The sequence below is a fragment of the Nymphalis io genome, chromosome 21 (assembly GCF_905147045.1).
Source record: "Nymphalis io chromosome 21, ilAglIoxx1.1, whole genome shotgun sequence".
Lineage (NCBI taxonomy): Eukaryota > Metazoa > Arthropoda > Insecta > Lepidoptera > Nymphalidae > Nymphalis > Nymphalis io.
In genome coordinates this window covers 5,430,056-5,448,769 of record NC_065908.1, presented here as the reverse complement: position 1 = coordinate 5,448,769, position 18,714 = coordinate 5,430,056, and the positions used below count along the sequence as shown (strand labels likewise).

The following is an 18,714-nucleotide window of genomic DNA, read 5'->3' as shown; positions in this document are numbered from 1 at the left end:
GGGATGATACCTATCGTGGAGAAGACTATTAGAAAGACGGTAGATTTTTGTATTACAGTGCAACCTTAATATAACGAGCCTCAATATAATGATTTGATTGATTTAACAAATTCTTCGAAATCTCCTAGAACCGTCCGTAAGAGCTAATGCAATATATATCTGTCTATTACGGAAATAGTTGTTAGAAACCTCTTTAAAACGAATTGTCTTCCGTTGGAAAATAAAAATAGAAAGTATTATCTACCTCTTTTAAACGAAATTTGTCAAATTACAATTCCTATTAATTATTCACACTCAATTCCACGATAATTTATATGTTTGTTTGACTGTGTATGTTTACTTCATGTTGTATTTAAAAGTGGAAACTACTATCCGTTTTTTTTTCCTCAATATTTATATAATATCGACTACAAGCCATGTTTCTTCGAATTGCTATATATCTTTGTTTCCTTAATATTAAATTAATTCAATTTATAAATATGTATACATATTGCTTAGTAAAAATAAATTATGCCTAGACTACATATAAGCTTAGTATGAATATATTATTTATTTAATTCCATAACTGTCATCAAAATTTATGTACTAGTATTTTTTATTATAAACAAATCAATTACCTGACGGCTTGTAAAAAATTGAAATCTTATGTTAAAAAACATATAGTTGACAATTGTATTAGTGTTCTTTTTTTTTTTTTATAGAATAGGAAGGCGGACGAGCATATGGGCCACCTGATGGGAAGTGGTCACCAAACGCCCTTAGACATTGGCATTGTAAGAAATGTCAACCATCGCTTATACAGCCAATGCGCCACCAACCTTGAGAACTAAGATTTTATGTCCCTTGTGCCTGTAATAACACTGGCTCACTCACCCTTCAAACCGGAACACAACAATACTAAGTACTGCTGTTTTGCGGTAGAATATCTGAGCAGTGGGTGGTACCTACCCAGACGAGCTTGCACAAAGCTCTACCACCAGTTACAGTTGTTTACAATCTCGCGTCTTGGAAAGCACATGAAGCCCTGATCCTGTGCCCGAACGCTCCCCGGTCGTGTCGGAATTTCTGTCATTGGATTATGAGAATGCATTTGTGTTTGCGCACACACACTTTTGCGAGATAATATATCCTGTGCTGTTGGCTAATCTCTATGAGAGATTGAGAATGGTCGACGTGACCGAAATCGGTCAGGAGGACATTCATTCATGCAGAACGATGACTAACGGGTTTCGAGGATCTAAGGTCTTAAATGTGGGTCATTTTTGATTTAAGCAAGGTCGGTTAATTGACACGTGCCACGTGAGTCAACTTTAATGAGGTGCAAATGTGTCGCCTCTCAACGGAATCCTTCCTATATACGTGCGAGTAATTAAATACATTGTAAGTCATTGGTGGAATATCGCCTTTGTTACTTACGACTAAAAGATTATATTTCTGTAAATGTTCACTGTACCGTTCATTGCAACTAGTGCCTTGCAATATGTAGAAGATTCTGCGTTTAAGATGAAAATCAATCATGAACTTTAATTTTGCTAATTTTAGAATAGCAATGTTATACTCTGTATGAACTCGCTTCGTTTCTCACGCGTGAATTGTTGAAAACTAAATTACGTTGATTCGTTATTTTGGCGCGTGCGTCTTTATAATTCTTATAGTCAGAGTTGTATATCAATTTTGAGATTGCACGATAGTATTGTGCGATGAGTTTCGATCACATAAAAATAATATCTGCTCATCTGGGTGGGTACCACCTACTCACTTTTATTATACCGGTAAACAGCAATACTTTGTATTACTGTATTCCGGTTGGTGAGTAAGCCAATGTAAGTATGTATAGACATAAAACATCCCATCGTCATAGTGCGAGTTGTCAAAAACTGCCCATATGTTTGCTCGTTACGAAACTATTTACCAACGTTGATGGAAATATAAGGTTTGCATAAAAGTTTAGAGCCGTTGAATGAAGGTAGGGTTTATTTTCATGAACGGATTTTATTATGATTTGTAATATACATATTATGATGTAAAGTCTTGCGTGTTCTCATGTTTAGCTACAGTGAATATTTTGAAGTCCAAATTTAGCGCGCCTTTATATGTCATTTTGTTTTGTTTAAAAAGTTCTACAGTGCTTGAGGAACGCGCGGTTTCGCTCGCATTGCGTTCTGTTTGTGACGTTAATCAAAATCTTTCATTGTGCCATTTTCACGCTGGGATATCATTATTTTCATAATAGCGCACACGTATAAAGTAAATCGGTAGCGCTTTTTCTTCTGACATGTTATAATATATGTTATATATGAATATCGTTATTTCAGGCTGTAATCTTAATATTATTGAAATAAAATGTTATTCTAGTATGTATGTATAAATACTATTTTACTCCTGGATAAATATAATTTCTAATGGTGAAAGAGTTATTAAAATCGGTTCAGTATTTTCAAGGTTTATCGATTACAAACAAACCTTTCCTCTTTATAATATTATTATAGACATACATTATGTGTGACAGAAATCGATTATAATTTTAATCGAGCGAATTATATTAAAAAAAAATACGTGAAATCTTAATATTGTATAAGTAAGTAATAATGTTCGAAGGAATAAACTAACGTAGAACGCATACAATTTATACGCAATATAAAAGATAAGATGACACGAAGTCGTAACATCGAGTCATCGAAACCGGTTTAATATTATCATCAAATAATTAATAAAAGTAATTTGAACATTCGAATATTCACTATAACTTTAAAGGTACTTTGCTTATGAAATTTTGAAATACTACATTTACAAGAATAATAATCACTATAATAATAATAAATAATGTCCAGACCGATTTCGGCCACGGCGGCCAATATCAAGGGAGATTAGCCAACTATGCAAGAGATATTATAGTGCACAAGTGTGTACGCAAACACAGGTGCGCTCTCTATTCCCTAACTCTCATAATCCGATGGGACGGCAATCCGACACGACCAGAAAGAGTTCAGGCGCAAGACCAACGGCTTTACGTGCTTGCCGAGGCGCGGGAGTGAACACACTTGCAACTTCCAGACACCGGACTGCTACTGAGAATTTTTTGACAGAAAAACACAATACCTTTTTATTGGCCCGACCTGGGAATTAAACCCAGGACCTCCGGGTCTGCGGCCTTACATCAAGCCACTAGACCAACGAGGCTGTCATGAAATCACTATAATATAATTGTTACGGTATTAGTGACTGTTTTGTATTTTGACCTAGTTTAAGAATGTTAGCATATTTTTCCGTTCCATTGACCCGCAAGCGGTGGAAATATTTAAATGCTTTTGGTAAAATCAAATTAAAATTTGCTTTATTCAAATAGGCTCTTTCAAAGCATATTTGAAATTTCTTTTTACAGATTAAATTAAATTGAAAGGTACTACCGGCTTGGTATTTGGATACGATCAATAAACTTATTAGTTACTCTATTTTTTCAATCGTATGTATAAGTAATGATCATAAACAGTTTTGATTGTCTTGTGCAAAATAATACACATTTATTATTTGCTAAATGTAAAATGATTTCGATTTTATTATAGTATCGAATACTTACCCGAGAATGATGTAATTATGTTTATTTTATATTCGACGAGCCGGTTGGCGTGGTTGGTGGATTTGCCTTTCATGCCGAAGGTTGTGGGTTCAATTCCCACCCAGGACAGATATTTGTGTGTTGGACATATCTGTTTGTCCTGACCGTAACCGTAACCGTAACCGTAACAGCCTGTGAATGTCCCATTGCTGGGCTAAAGGCCTCCTCTCCTCTTTTTGATGAGAAGGTTTGGAGCTTATTCCACCACGCTGCTCCAATGCGGGTTGGTAGAATTCACATGTGGCAGAATTTCAGTGAAATTAGACACATGCAGGTTTCCTCACGATGTTTTCCTTCACCGTAAAGCACGAGATGAATTATAATCACAAATTAAGCACATGAAAATTCAGTGGTGCTTGCCCGGGTTTGAACCCACGATCATCGGTTAAGATTCACGCGTTCTTACCACTGGGCCATCTCGGCTTTTTTCGGTTTGTCCTGAGTCTGGGTGTAATTATCTACATAAGTATGTATTTACAAAAGAAAAATAGTATTTGTAGTATATCAGTTGTCTGGTTTCCATAGTACAAGCTCTGTACAAGCTTAATTTGGGATCAGATGACCGTGTGTGAAAAATGTCCCAGGATATTATTATTATTATTATTAATTATGTTTATTATCGTTTTTATATAAGGTTTGTTACTTTATTTTAAAGTAATCGTTATCGTTTCCTAAAGTTGGATAGTTATTATGTTAATTCACTTGTCAAAATCATCAATCAACTTATATCGCAAGCAATGCTTTTCTTTATCATATAAACGCGTAAGTTTGTACACTTTACGTCACAGTATTTCACTTTTAAATATGTAAAATATATAGACATGCGACTCTCTGTCAATTAACATGTTCTCATAGTAAGGTTGTTTAGTGTCGTTTATCTTTGTATGACTTCATACTCCATTAAAAGTTAATCTGTTTTAATGATAATGCACCTGTTTTTCCTTTTTTTCACTTCTATATTATACCCGTGCACTATTCCAGTAAGCCTATGTCCTCTTTGCCCAAAATTATATTAGATTCATGAAACAATGACATCAGTAAACGCATTAAAATTGTATACATACGTGTATATAAATAGAAAGGCTGTTTTTATTATTTTAATATATTTTTTATGGAATAGATAGGCGGACAGACTAATGGGTCACCTGATGGTATGTGGTCACCACCACCCATAGGCATTGGTGCTGTAAGAAACATTAACCATTTCTTTCATTGCCAATGCGCCATAAATCTTGGGGACTAAGGTGCCCTTGTGCCTGTAGTTACACTGACTTACTCGCTCTTTAAACCGGAACACAACAATATTAAATATGACTGTTTGACGATTGAATGTCTGATGAATGGGTGGTACCTACCCAGAAAGGGTTACACAAAGCCCTACCACCAAGTAAACGATCGAAAACATTTAAGTTACTATATTGTATCGTGCACGTTTGCTTAAGGTTCTTGAAATTGATTTCTGAACAATAGACAATCTCAGACAATTCAATGTCATTTATCCAACACATATTTGCACATTTTCCTTTGGAAGGAAAAACAATTGATAGTTCTATAAATAATGAGCACTTGCAGATATTTCAACAAGAAAATATTGATTTTCATGATAAATCTTAGACTCGTTACCAAATTAGCTAACTTCCAATTTACGATGGAGTATGAATCAAATTAGCATGTAGCTGGGAAATCGTGATGGTCACTGTTGTTTCATTTAACCTTCTGACTGTAAGTACGAGAACACTTGAACCCAATGTACTTGATTGAGTTGTGGCATCGAAAAAATACTGGGTTTTGGTTTTGACCAACAACGATGACTTTGATACCAGAGGTCGCGAGTGCATTTACCGTCTAAATCAATATTTACCTGATACAAATATATTGGAGTTTTGTTTTTTGTTTAATATTTTGTTTATATATCAATTTACGTTCAAAATATCAGATCCTTCTGTTCAAGGGATCCATCCCATCTTAAACTGTTTTATCTTAACCTATTTATCCTACACAAAGACAAAACAGTTAAAACCTTTTGAGCAGTATTCTTTTGTATTTTTCAACTGTTATTTGTTTGTTTGGTAACTATTGGTGAATCAATTTTTGAAATAAAGTTGAAAAAAAACGTATCATTTTCAATAATGATTATGGTCGAATTTCGATCGCGCGGCTCTACGTTTTATTAAGTATAAGACTTCTGTACTTTTGAGCAAACTCGAAACTCTCTACAAAAATCGCTCGTGAAATGTCAGAAAGGATATGCAACATTGAATATAATAAAATAATCATATAACATTTCAAGAATACACGCATCAAAATAGTGTATCACCATAAGTCGATAGTTAAAATTCACGTATGATTAATAAAGTTATTTCTTACAGAATAGCACTGCTGTGCTTATAAATTGTATCCTAACATAATTAGGTATAATAAGTATAAAAAACTTACTTCGACCATATTACATATATAGGTTTCAAAAGAGCAAATTAAAAAGTCGTAACGATTTCGTGATCCAATAAGAGAATTCAAATATTATAAGATCACGACCTATTTCTTAGAACGATTTATATTGATTGTAAACTTTGTCTATAAGGGGTGTGGCTATGATTTTGCTTTAATCATTTTCAAAGCCTCCTAAAAAGTTTTATTACTTCACTCCCCTTCTTTCGTGACTGACTCGAATTTTGTATCTAATGACGGAGTGTATTTCTCCACTTTATATTGCTCGACAGAGCTTTGCGTCTATCGTTCGTGTATTCCTTACCTCGAGCTTTAAATACATTTAAGAAAAAACATTGCTCAGTTATAACAACATAAATTCGTATTTAGTTTAATCCCTTAACTTTTACACTGAAACATTTTGCCCTATGTGGGTGCTTTAGATCTAGCTGGTTCAGATCCGGTTCGAAGGACCAGATTGATGTACCTACACACTAAGACTACGAGTCTTTCATATATAAGTATATTAACAATTGTATATATATAAGTACATAATATTATACAACTTATTCAATTATTTATAGTTATAAAGAACCGGTTATATTTATATATATAAATGGTTGATCTGTGACATCTATTCAAATATATATTTATATAAAAAAATAACTGACTGACTGACACAGTCTAAACTACTGGGGTTAGCGTCATGAAAATTTGCATACGAGTTTCCTTTTACGGAGTAGGTAGATTAAAAGTTTAAATAAAAATCATTAATTTGTTATGGAAATTGGTATTGAGCAATTTTGAATTATGATGCGAGACAAAGCCTCGGTTAAGCGCTAATATTAATAAATACGTATTGATCATTTTTATTTTTATGTAACATCTAATTTACCATTTTATTCCACAGTAGAGAATCCGAACTTCGACCAAGGCTACTTCGGACCATGGCGGGTTTGCAAGAGGCTGCTGTATTACAGAGAGAAATGCGGCACGGACGTCTCGAAGTTTCGACCGTCGAGTAAGTCGTGATCAGAATTTTCTCTTTAACTTAATTTATTGTTATAAATCGCACGATTCTTACTGCAATTTAATCGAGGGTACTTAAGTCAAAAGGGCCTATATAATAAATTTTCTCGTATCAATTCTCATCTCCCCTTTTCGATGTAACGAAACGAAACTATACATTTTTACCATATTTAGTATATTAATACTTAGAAGGATTTATTGTAATACGGTATATGTTTATTAATCAAATGTTGATAAATGAACGATTTGTTCTTAAGCTTTACTTAGTATAAAATACTGTATCGCATATATGCATATAAAATACCAATACCTACACTACGCCATCACGATCCTAAATAAACTATGAATGAAAGGCCACAAATGATGGGATACATATTTAAAGCTCTAGGTCGAATGCTTATACTATTATATAACAGTTTGTTTGAACGCGCTGACATATGGATGTTGGATTAAAAAAAAAAGAATTATATTACAAGGCTTACAAGGCATTTTTATAGACAAATATATCATCAAGTTACGACTTACGGCGGCGAAGCAAAAACTTTCAACGGGGCTGAAACCGCGAAGAGCAGCTAGTGTATTTATAAAGTAGAAAATTTCCTATGGCCCTGTCTATAAATCTATTCGTAGCATCAATATTCAACACTTATAGATCTGACGTGAAGCGCACATGACGTATATGATCAATTTATTATGCGATCAAACATCAATCTGTCATAAATTACGGTTGAAATGAAATTCTTCAACGTAATATTTCGCAAAGCGTGTCTGCTGTACTATATTAATTCTAAACATTGCCTTGTTCTCGTTCGTAGATAATCTATGATTTACTTTGTTTTTAGGTAACACGTTAATAAGTTGACTGACAACAATATATAACATCAACGGCTTTACCTACAACTGTTATTCAGTGGATGTTTAGTTAAACAATGATGTCTTCTTCTTTCAAAAGTCAAATCTTGATAACAGAAAGAGATAGACATCAGAAATCAGTGTCTAAATCAACATCCGTTATTTAAGTAAGGGTCGATCGAAGCTATTGATCGACGTTGATAAATTGATGTGGTATCTTGGCTGCTCGACAAATGTTGGTAGATAAAACCGATTGCCGATGGATGGACGTTGGGCTCTCCTCTTAAAATGTATTGATAATTTCGTCTGTAGTAGGTACGTTGTCTGTTCAGTGTTCCATTTGCGACTGATGACGTCGACCGACGATCAATCGAAAACATAAAATGGTAACATCCCAAAGTCGCGAATGTTGTAATTGTTGAGAGCGGGGAATTGATTTTAAAGGTTTGATTGAGCCGATATTCGAATCGGGGGATAGAAAAGTTGAACTAGTCGAAAAATACATACTATTATTTATAATTAATCTTTGTTTTTCAATATTATATGTTGTCAACGTAATTACTAAAATATTTAATAAATTTAGTTGATTCTTTGTATAACGGGTACAGAAATATTCATTCGACATTCATTGATTTAAATCCTCGAAGAAGTGTTTTATAGGAAATAACTAAAAATCATTGAATTAATTGATTCTTAACTGCGAAAATCATTGTCATAAACAACAATGTAGAAATAATCCATTGGTAGAGGAAGGAAACGTCTCACTGGCTGCATTATCAAGACTCCTTTGTTCTTTCATATTGATTATTTCCACAAAACATCCGGCATTGGAGCGCATCAAACGGCAAATTGAAATATCGTATTCATTTAGCTGCAGCAGGTGAATGACGTTGTCTATTAAACCTAGTCGCATAATACATAGTGTACTATAGACTGTAGACACGTTCACGTCGATAAATTATGAAATAATAGTTAGCTGTATGAAGATTCAGGCATTGTTTACTTTATAAAATAAAACTGCTGGATTGGAAACTGGACATAAGCTACTTATAATGAAATGTATTTACAGTTAGGTAATTTGTTGTCTCGAGAATATTAAATAGAAGATAATTTAATTTGTTCCAAGAATTATTATGTAACAAAATTTACTGAAATACACTTGTGTGTATTTGTGTAATTTGACAATTAAGATGCATATCTCTGGCGTGCTCGAAATAAGCATGCTTGCAATAAGCATGCTGCTGAGATCTGCCACTAGCAAATGTACTCTAAGCGTATAAGAAACAAGAGAGCGCATAGAAAACAAGCATGCTTAATTATTAACAAGATTAATGTGTCGCTTCTTGTACTATAATGATTTCATGGTATTTCAATGGTTAATAATCATAAGTAACACCTAAATTATAAAGAAAAGACGTGATCCGTAAATGTTTATTTAAAGTTAATGGTACGTTAGAAAAATAATTGTTATCTGAATAACTAACAATTAAATTTATGTTAAAATGTTTTATCGTAAAATAATTCTACATTTAGGTAAAAATAAAACTAAAGTAAAACTAGAAAACTTACTTAAATTATCTAATATGTTTTTTTACATAATATTTGAATATGAGTGATATAGGTCGATGACATAATGTGTCATATCTCCATGTTATGTTCGTAAACGAGCTAGCCTTAAAAATGTGACAAGCGTGACTCGGTCATTTTCATTAGCACATTAACATTGTTGACACTTACGTGTTTCAACATTTCGCACGTCACGGTACCACCTTATTTTAAGTCATATTTTTGATTATTAAGGGTAACCTTTTATTTTTAATAATATTATATATATGTACATATTATGAACCTTTTTCTTTAAAGTAATTAGTATTCAATTTTTTAAAGATTTGATCTGCATTTGATCTGCATCCATAAAGTAAGAAAGTATAAAGGAACATAACAATTACTATTTTATCTGACCAACAGTGACGTCACAAATGGGATACCACACAACTTAATATCAACAACCTAAAATCCCACATAGGATCCATCATACTTTGACATATAAATAAAATAGTATTAAAAATACATAGCACAATCAGACACCATATATAATTTCTTTAATCAAATTTATAAAATTTAAATACTAATTTAATTTTTATATTGTTTTTGTGTCATCATACAACTAGTTACGGTTAATTAATTAAAGCTATCAATAAACTTCGATCGACGGATATCCTTTAAAAATATCCGCTGTACTTTGTCACATAATAAAATTTGTAAATTCTAAATCCACTTTATGGTTTCATTAAAAAGTGGGATAAGTGAAATGTTTGCCTTGAAAAAAGTTGACAATTAAGATGATAATCTACGTGTGAATTATATACAGGTAAAGAATTTAGTCGAAAAGAACAAGAGCGTTCAAGTCTCATGACCTCGAGACGAGATAATATTTGAGGAGTTTTAATTATAAATTTTCAATGAGTTTTAAACAATTCAATCCAACGAGAATGCTTCTACTTTCCGTTAATCTTTCACACAGGAAATTGATATCTTTAAGTGTTTAAGATTATTTCTTGGTCACTTAGACCAGTTTAAAATTCAGTCCATTCAGAATCTCTCTTCCGATACTTAAGATGAACGGCAAAAAGTGGACATTGCGAAGTCTAAGCTCATCTTTCTCTAGATACAGGTTGTTTCAACGAAAGTGATAGACTTTCCCTTAACGAAAAGGCTACGCCACATTAGTGTTGAGTATCGTACGTGATTTAGATTAGACAGTTGTAACATACGTTACTGATAGATTAACGCGTTAACTAATTACCGTTGATTTTGAATTTGGAATGTCGTGAGTTGTTTCCTTTAGTTTTTTTTTTTAAAGTTCCATAACACAAACCTGATTTTTATATTGTATTTATATGAAATACAAAACTGATATATATAAAGATTGCACTGCACCTACTGAATCTCTTAATCGAATCGATCCTATCAATTTGTATTTTTTTTAACACTCGATAAGACTCGTAAGGAGTTTCGACTCTTCTTTTGAGTATAAGGTTTGTATATGCAGCTTATTCTACCAAGCTGCTCACTCTCATCTGTCATATTTTTATGCGACAGATAAATGTTTTCGCACGATGTTTTTTTTTTCACTGTTCATTACGTGAGGAATAATTTATTTATGCAGTTTTTATTATTATGCTTGACTGGGTGTGAACCTGCAATCATCGGTAGGAACACGTAAACATCGCTATTTCAATGTGGGTTGATTGTAGCTTCCGTTTGAGACATGTTTTCCAGAGCCTCGGTGCCTTACAACCAGTATAACTACTCGTTCAGCTAAACTAACTTAGCGCAATGATTACCTTACCATGTTTGCGTTCGAAAACGATTTAATAGTAAACCCTTCAAACCGGAACACATGATATGAAACATAAAAAAATATTATGTTATAATCATAATTGAGCTTAGCTGTTGTATGCGGAATGTTATTACACAATGTTATATAATTATGTTTTCGCGGACTTTTCTGCGGAATGTATTAGAATAGGTTTAATAGTTAGATAATTTTAACGTAAGTAAATATTAAATAATATTTTCTTGTCACATTACATGATATCGACTTTTCTCTACCGTTTATAAATTGAAATGTACTGGTTTCCGCTCGCAGCATTGCCCTCGTGTGAGGGGGTGCGTGTGTTATATGAATATAAATTTCTATAAATTAATTGAAAACCGGTTTATAAGCTAACATCAGACTTTTTTAATTTTATATAAAATGTTCGTTTGTATTAAAAAGTATGTATTGTTTTGTTACTTTAAACTGACACTAAAGACACATTAACGGAATTAAATATATTGAGTTTAAAGTATACAAATATATATATATATATATATATAATCATCACTCTTACATATATATATACTCTTTATATATATATATATATTTGTATACTTATATATGTATATACTTATATATATATATATATATATATATATATATATATATATATATATATATATATATATATATATAAGTATTAATCGAATAAAATCCAAACATCTCTAACGTGACCTCATATAAATGACTTAATCTCACGATCGTGCTTATAATTTCCGCTAATCCTAAATTAATTCTATCGAATCTACAAAATGCAAATTCATAACGACAATGATCTGACGCTTTCTAATTGACACGGCAAGACGGCAAATAAAAGAATGCGCTAAAAGCTTGCTATGCAAAGCTGTATTTAGTTTCTATGAGAAAATCTTAAAAGATAATATACCGTGTTCCCACATTATAATATTTAAACTACATATGTGTATGACTGTAAGTCCAACTGTCACTATATTTAATTATTTAAATTGTTGATTGCTAACGGTGTCTTATATTATACAGAACGCGATTGTATAAGTTGAATGATACAAGTTTTTGCATATCGGTGCAAAAATCCAGGGCCATCTCAGGGAAGCCGAGATGGCCCTGTGGTAAGAACGCGTGAATCTTAACCGATGATCGTGGGTTCAAACCCGGGCAAGCACCACTGAATTTTCATGTGCTTAATTTGTGATTATAATTCATCTCGTGCTTTACGGTGAAGGAAAACATCGTGAGGAAACCTGCATTTGTCTAATTTCACTGAAATTCTGCCACATGTGAATTCTACCAACCCGCATTGGAGCAGCGTGGTGGAATAAGCTCCAAACCTTCTCCTCAAAAAGAGGAGAGGAGGCCTTTAGCCCAGCAGTGGGACATTCACAGGCTGTTACGACATATCGGTGTCGTATTTTTTGACTCAAAATAATTATTTATAAAAAAAAAAAACTTTAATATTTAAAAAAAACGTACGTGAATATTTATCTTGATATAAATATTCATATATTCAATTCTTTCCATATTGTCAGGTTTGATGGGCGAGTGAGCCAGTGTTGCAAACACAAGTGATATAATGTCAATGTAAGAGTGAATATAATGTAACTAGTATACTTCTTGTAGCGGCGAATGTGACCTGTAACAGGTGACCCAGTCCGCTATTAGTACCTTTTATAAAATAATAGTTTCCGCCCACGGCTTGTTTCCCTTGTTTGCGTACGTACACTACGTCCTTTTTCGTAGCCCCTGACAACGTGTGTGCAAAACTTCATGTTGATCAGTTGAGTAGATAAGATGAGTAGATAAGACGAGAAAGCGTGACGTACAAACAAAAAAAAAATATACTTTCGAATTTATAATATTTGTAAGTTACTTAAATATGTTTATAAATTTTAAATTCAACACTACCTTTAGTTTTCGAATGTTGATGGATCGCAACAGTTGTATGAGATATTCTGTAAGAAAAAAAAGGACAGAAAATTACTTCAGAACGCAATAGTGAAATGTCAAAAAGTGATATGCGACAATGACTATATATATTTTTTTTATAGATAGGCGGACGGGCAAATGGGCCACCTGATGTTAAGTGGTCACCACAGCCCATATACATTGGCGATGTTAGAAATATTAATCATCACATCGCCATGTCCCACTATCCTTGGTAACGACGATTTTATGTCCCTTGTGCCTGTTGTTACATTGACTCAATTATCCTTTAAACCGTAACGCCACAATACTAAGTATTGCTGTTTAGCGGTAGAATATCTGATGAGCGGGTGGTACCTACCCAAACGGACCTGCACAAAGCCCTACCACCTAGTGGTAGGGCTACTAGATATAATTGCAGACGTGTCAGAATTTGTGGAAAACTTTCAATAATCAAGATACTATACGAGAATGTTAGTATAGAAGTGCAATGTACTAAGTTAAGGGTATTTGTAAGTGTTCTATCATCGAACAATATTCCCGTTACAACTCGAGACTGTCATAAACCCTAACCGCATTAAAAGTTAGTGCTTTAAGCGAAGTGGGTGTAATACTTGAACAATGTCATTGTTTTAACTATCTACTCTTGGTAATGCGTTCATTGTTTTCAAAGCATCCTCAGTTTATGCATTCCCAAGCGTTCACTGTTTTATGGTGACATGTTTTTTTGTACTAGTTTTTGTGTAAATGACCTACTAACAGTACAAATTAAAATAATAATAATTGGTTATTTATGCACAAACGAATAAAAGCGAGGGATACGAAAAGGAATGATTGTTATTGTAACGACAGTAAGACGAATATTGTGTTATCTTTGTAATGGTTACCTGAAAAAAAACTATTAAATCAATAAAAATCTTATACTAGGAGATGGTGCGCCTGTTGGAGCAAGTCTTAGTATATAAAATTATATGATTATAAAGCAGCTGAACTTCGCAGTTTCTTCTTTCAGTCTTGAAATTAAGACTATTGACGTGAAGCGTGACTTTCATGTGCTTGTATCTGTAGTTTACTGGTGGTAGAGATTTGTGCAAGCTCGTCTGGGTAGGTACCACCCACTCATCAGATATTCTACCGCAAAACAGCAGTACTTGGTATTGTTTTGTTCCGGTTTGAAGGATGAGTGAGCCAGTGTAATTACAGGCACAAGGGACATCTTAGCTCCCAAGGTTGGTGACGCATTGGTGATGTAAGCGATGGTTAACATTTCTTACAATGCCAATGTCTGTGGGCGTTGATGACCGCTTACTGGTGACCATCAGGTGGCCAATATGCTCGTCCGCCTTCCTATTCTATATAAAAAAAAAGCTTCTTGTAATCTAGCTGGGGATGATCTTAGATGTTGACTAATTAAAAATATAAAATTATGTTAAACAGGTTGGAAAATAACTGTTTAAAAATGTAATTTGGAGAGGAATACATTCAGTTTTTGGGTTTCATTAAACTTTTACTGCTCCTCTCTCATGGATCGTAACTTGAATATATATAGTGTACGTTTCTCAATTAATGAATTGATAGTTGGAAAAGTATACTTAAATGTTTTAACGCGTTCAATCACATGGCCTGCTAGACTGATTTGAAAAAAAAATGAGCTAGTGCTAATTTTTAAGAAAGGTTATATATAGTAAATCACGCCAAGAACAACAGTAACAGTAACAGCCTGTGAATGTCCCACTGCTGAGCTAAGGCCTCCTCTCCCTTTTGAGGAGAGGGTTTGGAGCTTATTCCACCACGCTGCTCCAATGCGTGGTGGAATACACATGTCTAATTTCAATGATGTCCAAGAACAACACGGGCGAAGTAACGTTTAACACGAGTAAAGAGAAATTGATAAAAGACTAAAATTTTATTTTTATTAAACTATCGCTATGTTTATACAATAATATTAATATTAAGTACTTTTTTCTTAATTTTATTACATGAAATCTAAGCTCTCGATATTCATGTCCGAAATAACCATGAAATTAAAAATACTATCTAAGTTGTAAAGCTATTAAAATGTATATTTAAATATTTGGGAATTGACTACTCGTTTTTTTGCAAATTATTCACATCAAATCTAACCATGGAGTGATTCGAATTGATTTTTTACATATAGAATCTTCAAAACCATAGACCAGCAATGGGTCATGAACAGACTGTTTGCTTTTATTCGTTATGTAATTGCATATGTGTGATTTTTAGTATGAAAAATAAGAACTATGGATTTATTTAAGAATTACATGATATAAAATGATTCTATGGAGAAAAATCGTTATATACGTACAGGCCGAAACGTTCCTAGCATTCAATTTTGTAAAATGTACGATTCAAAAACTATATATATATATATATATATATATATATATATATATATATATATATATATATATATATATATATATTGTAACGACATTAAGACGAATATTGTGTAATCTTTGTAATGGTTAACTGAAAAAAAACTATTAAATCAATAAAAATCTTATACTAGGAGATGGTGCGCCTGTTGGAGCAAGTCTTAGTATATAATATAGTATATATATATATATATATTGCATAAGAAATTGTAATGATGAATTCCCTGCCACGACCGGCATGGTATTGTCTCGCGACATATATGCCGAGTGCCGAGGAACGCGCGAGGCATTGTAACACCTACTGAACTAACAACAGGTGTTCCGTAGATTAGGGATTCGTTACGAATTGTTTGTCTTATATGGAACGACCTTGTCTCGTCGTTTGAATTTTATTATCCAGGCAGATAAAGTTCGCGGATCACGATGTACTGGGATCACACCTGGGGACGGGCCATAAAAAATAATAATTGGGTTTTTCTGTGGAGAAAATCTGAGCAGCTTGTCCCGGTTCTCAAAAAGCATGTCGAGCCTTTGGTCCTTCGTCTAAAGTCTTTAAGTGGTTTCTGGTTTGTCGATCCATCTAAACATAAAAGCGAACTTTTATATGCGCATTGCGCATACAATTGTGCACTATAAAATGTCCAGCGTAGTTACTTGTCTCGTATAAGATAGGCCGCTGTGACCGAGATCAGTCAGGAAAACATCAATCAAAACCTTTTTCCTTTCGCTTTTCGGTTTCTCTCACGATATACATCAATCAATCAACAGCTAATTGTTGTCCACTGCTGAACATAGGCCTCTCCCAAGGTGCGCCAAAGCTCCCTGTCCTCCGCCTTCCGCATCCAGTTGGTGCCCGCCACCTTCTTAAGGTCGTCGGTCCACCTGGCTATACGATATACATATATAGAAATATTAACAGGAGCGGAGAATCTAATAGAATACCTTTATACTCAAGATATGTTCTTAATTACTATATAATACTTAATACAATGCTTACGTGAGAGATACACTCAAAACTTCATTGTGATTGATTATTCATACGTTAAAAAAATATTTTTTTACTAATTTTCACCCAGTGGTCAAAAAACCACCATAATATTTATTGAACATTAGAGGATTATTGAATAATAATATGAATTTGCATGTATTGATTTTTTTAAATATTTTTTACCAAAACCGAAAAAAAATTGCTTGACCAACACAGATGAAGTCATGGAAACATTTTGTCTTTGTCCATTTATATATAATATGATTTACGAATAATAATATTCTTGGAGTAATAGTGCAAAAACATTTAATCTACTAAAACGTTTTCACTCACATAACCTCGTCTTATTGGCTGAGGGCTGGTTTGTTTTTCACAGAGGATCGGAATTGTGATTCAAAGTGGAAACGCTGCTACTGCATTCTTACCACGATTCCAAGCGGTCCTGATTTGCACAATAACCATTCTTATTTGTATATATTTAAGGCCTTAATGTAAATCATTTGTATTAATACAAATCTGTAGTCATTCATCACTTTTCTTATGCCTTTTCTTTATATTCGGTATGTTATAAATAGCTTTGTTTAGATTAATAATTTAATTTGAATGTATAATTGAATGAGTCATCGATGTTGAATTTCATTGTTTTCTCTTAACGATTACTATGCTAATATAAATTATTACTTATAATTGTGAAGTTAATTATTTTCATAATCATACTAATATATTATTTAATCATTTAAAATAACTACGAAACGTCATGGACAAAGTATGAGTCAGTGATTCAAGAAACGTGCCGCAATTTCATCTCACTGTTTTATATCAAACGTTAAATGCTGAACTCTGATATCTTGTAATGATAAGGTTCTAATTACAAGGTCATTCTACAAGTTGAATAACGTGGTGCAAAAAATCACAGGTCAAAAGACACTGCTAATTACGTATTTTCAATTTTACTTTTTTGTATACAGACAGAAAAATATGAATTGCTATGACTGTGTGTGGGATGGCACGTGTAAGGAAATGTGCTGTTGTTTACATGGTTGCATATAATGTACCAAATGGTCGTCACGGTACATCCAGCAGATGTGAAAAATCTAAATTGATGGTCATTTATATAATTTATAATTAAAGAAAATCAATAAATATATTAATATCTCCGTAGAGTTTCATTAATAAACTATGTATAATATATTATTACAATAATATAATAGCAATGAAGTAGATAGTATATGCGCCACACACACATAAGGGAGTATAGAAGGATGGCGATATGTGTGGTTTGATGGCACCAGAGGTGGTCATGCCGTTTGCTGTCACGGCATACGGGTCGGTTTGACCAAAGCGCGCCATTGAATAGATGTATATAGCGTTGTATTAAAATTATAATAAATACCTGTACAAAAATAAATATTGGTTCTCGTGCAATGAGAAGATCGGAGAAACAATTACTTTAATGCAATTATTCAATGTCATTCCATTGTTACGTGATGAGTTGTTTTTTCGTGACGCCATTATAAACAAGGTAAAGTTACCACGCATAATTTAATATAAAAATTGCTAGTCAACTACGTACCTTGTCCTATATGATGTGTTTTCATATTTATCGTATCATAATTCTGCTATATTTTATCGGATTTTTCTGTCGAGAAATTCTCATGTGAAGTCCGGAGTTCAGAAGTGTTTACCTTTTCAATTACGTAACTCATTATGGAATTGACTTCTCTCAGTTCGTGTCAGGGTTCCCTTCGGGTTATGATAGGTACACCTACGTTTGCGCATATACTTTGCACAATAATATCTCTGCGTAGTTGACTGGTCTCCGCTAACAATGGCCGCCTTGTTATAATCTGTCAGGAAAACATCATTCATCATCACCTTTTACTAATTTTATTAATGCTCAAGTTCATGGCCCAGTGGTTTGAACGCGTGAATCTTAACCGATGATAGTGTGATTAAACCCGGGCTAGCACCACTGAACTTTCATGTGCTTAATTTGTGTATATATAATTCAACTCATGCTGATGGTGAAGGAAATTATCGCGAGGAAACCTGCATGTGTCAAAATCATTGAAATTCCACCACGAAGTTTATTCCACCAATTCTCATTGGAGCAGCGTGGTGGAAT

At 33.3% G+C, this 18,714-nt stretch overlaps 1 protein-coding gene across 4 annotated transcripts in view; it reads left to right on the top strand.

Moving 5' to 3' along the window:
• The window catches only part of LOC126776875 (uncharacterized), a 39,792-nt gene that overhangs the window by 11,307 nt on the left and 9,771 nt on the right, over positions 1–18,714 (top strand). For all 4 annotated transcript variants that reach the window (XM_050499728.1, XM_050499726.1, XM_050499725.1 and 1 more), the window contains exon 3: positions 6,954–7,064. In XM_050499728.1, the coding sequence (XP_050355685.1) occupies positions 6,954–7,064 (111 nt within the window). The remainder of the gene's footprint in view (positions 1–6,953; positions 7,065–18,714) is intronic.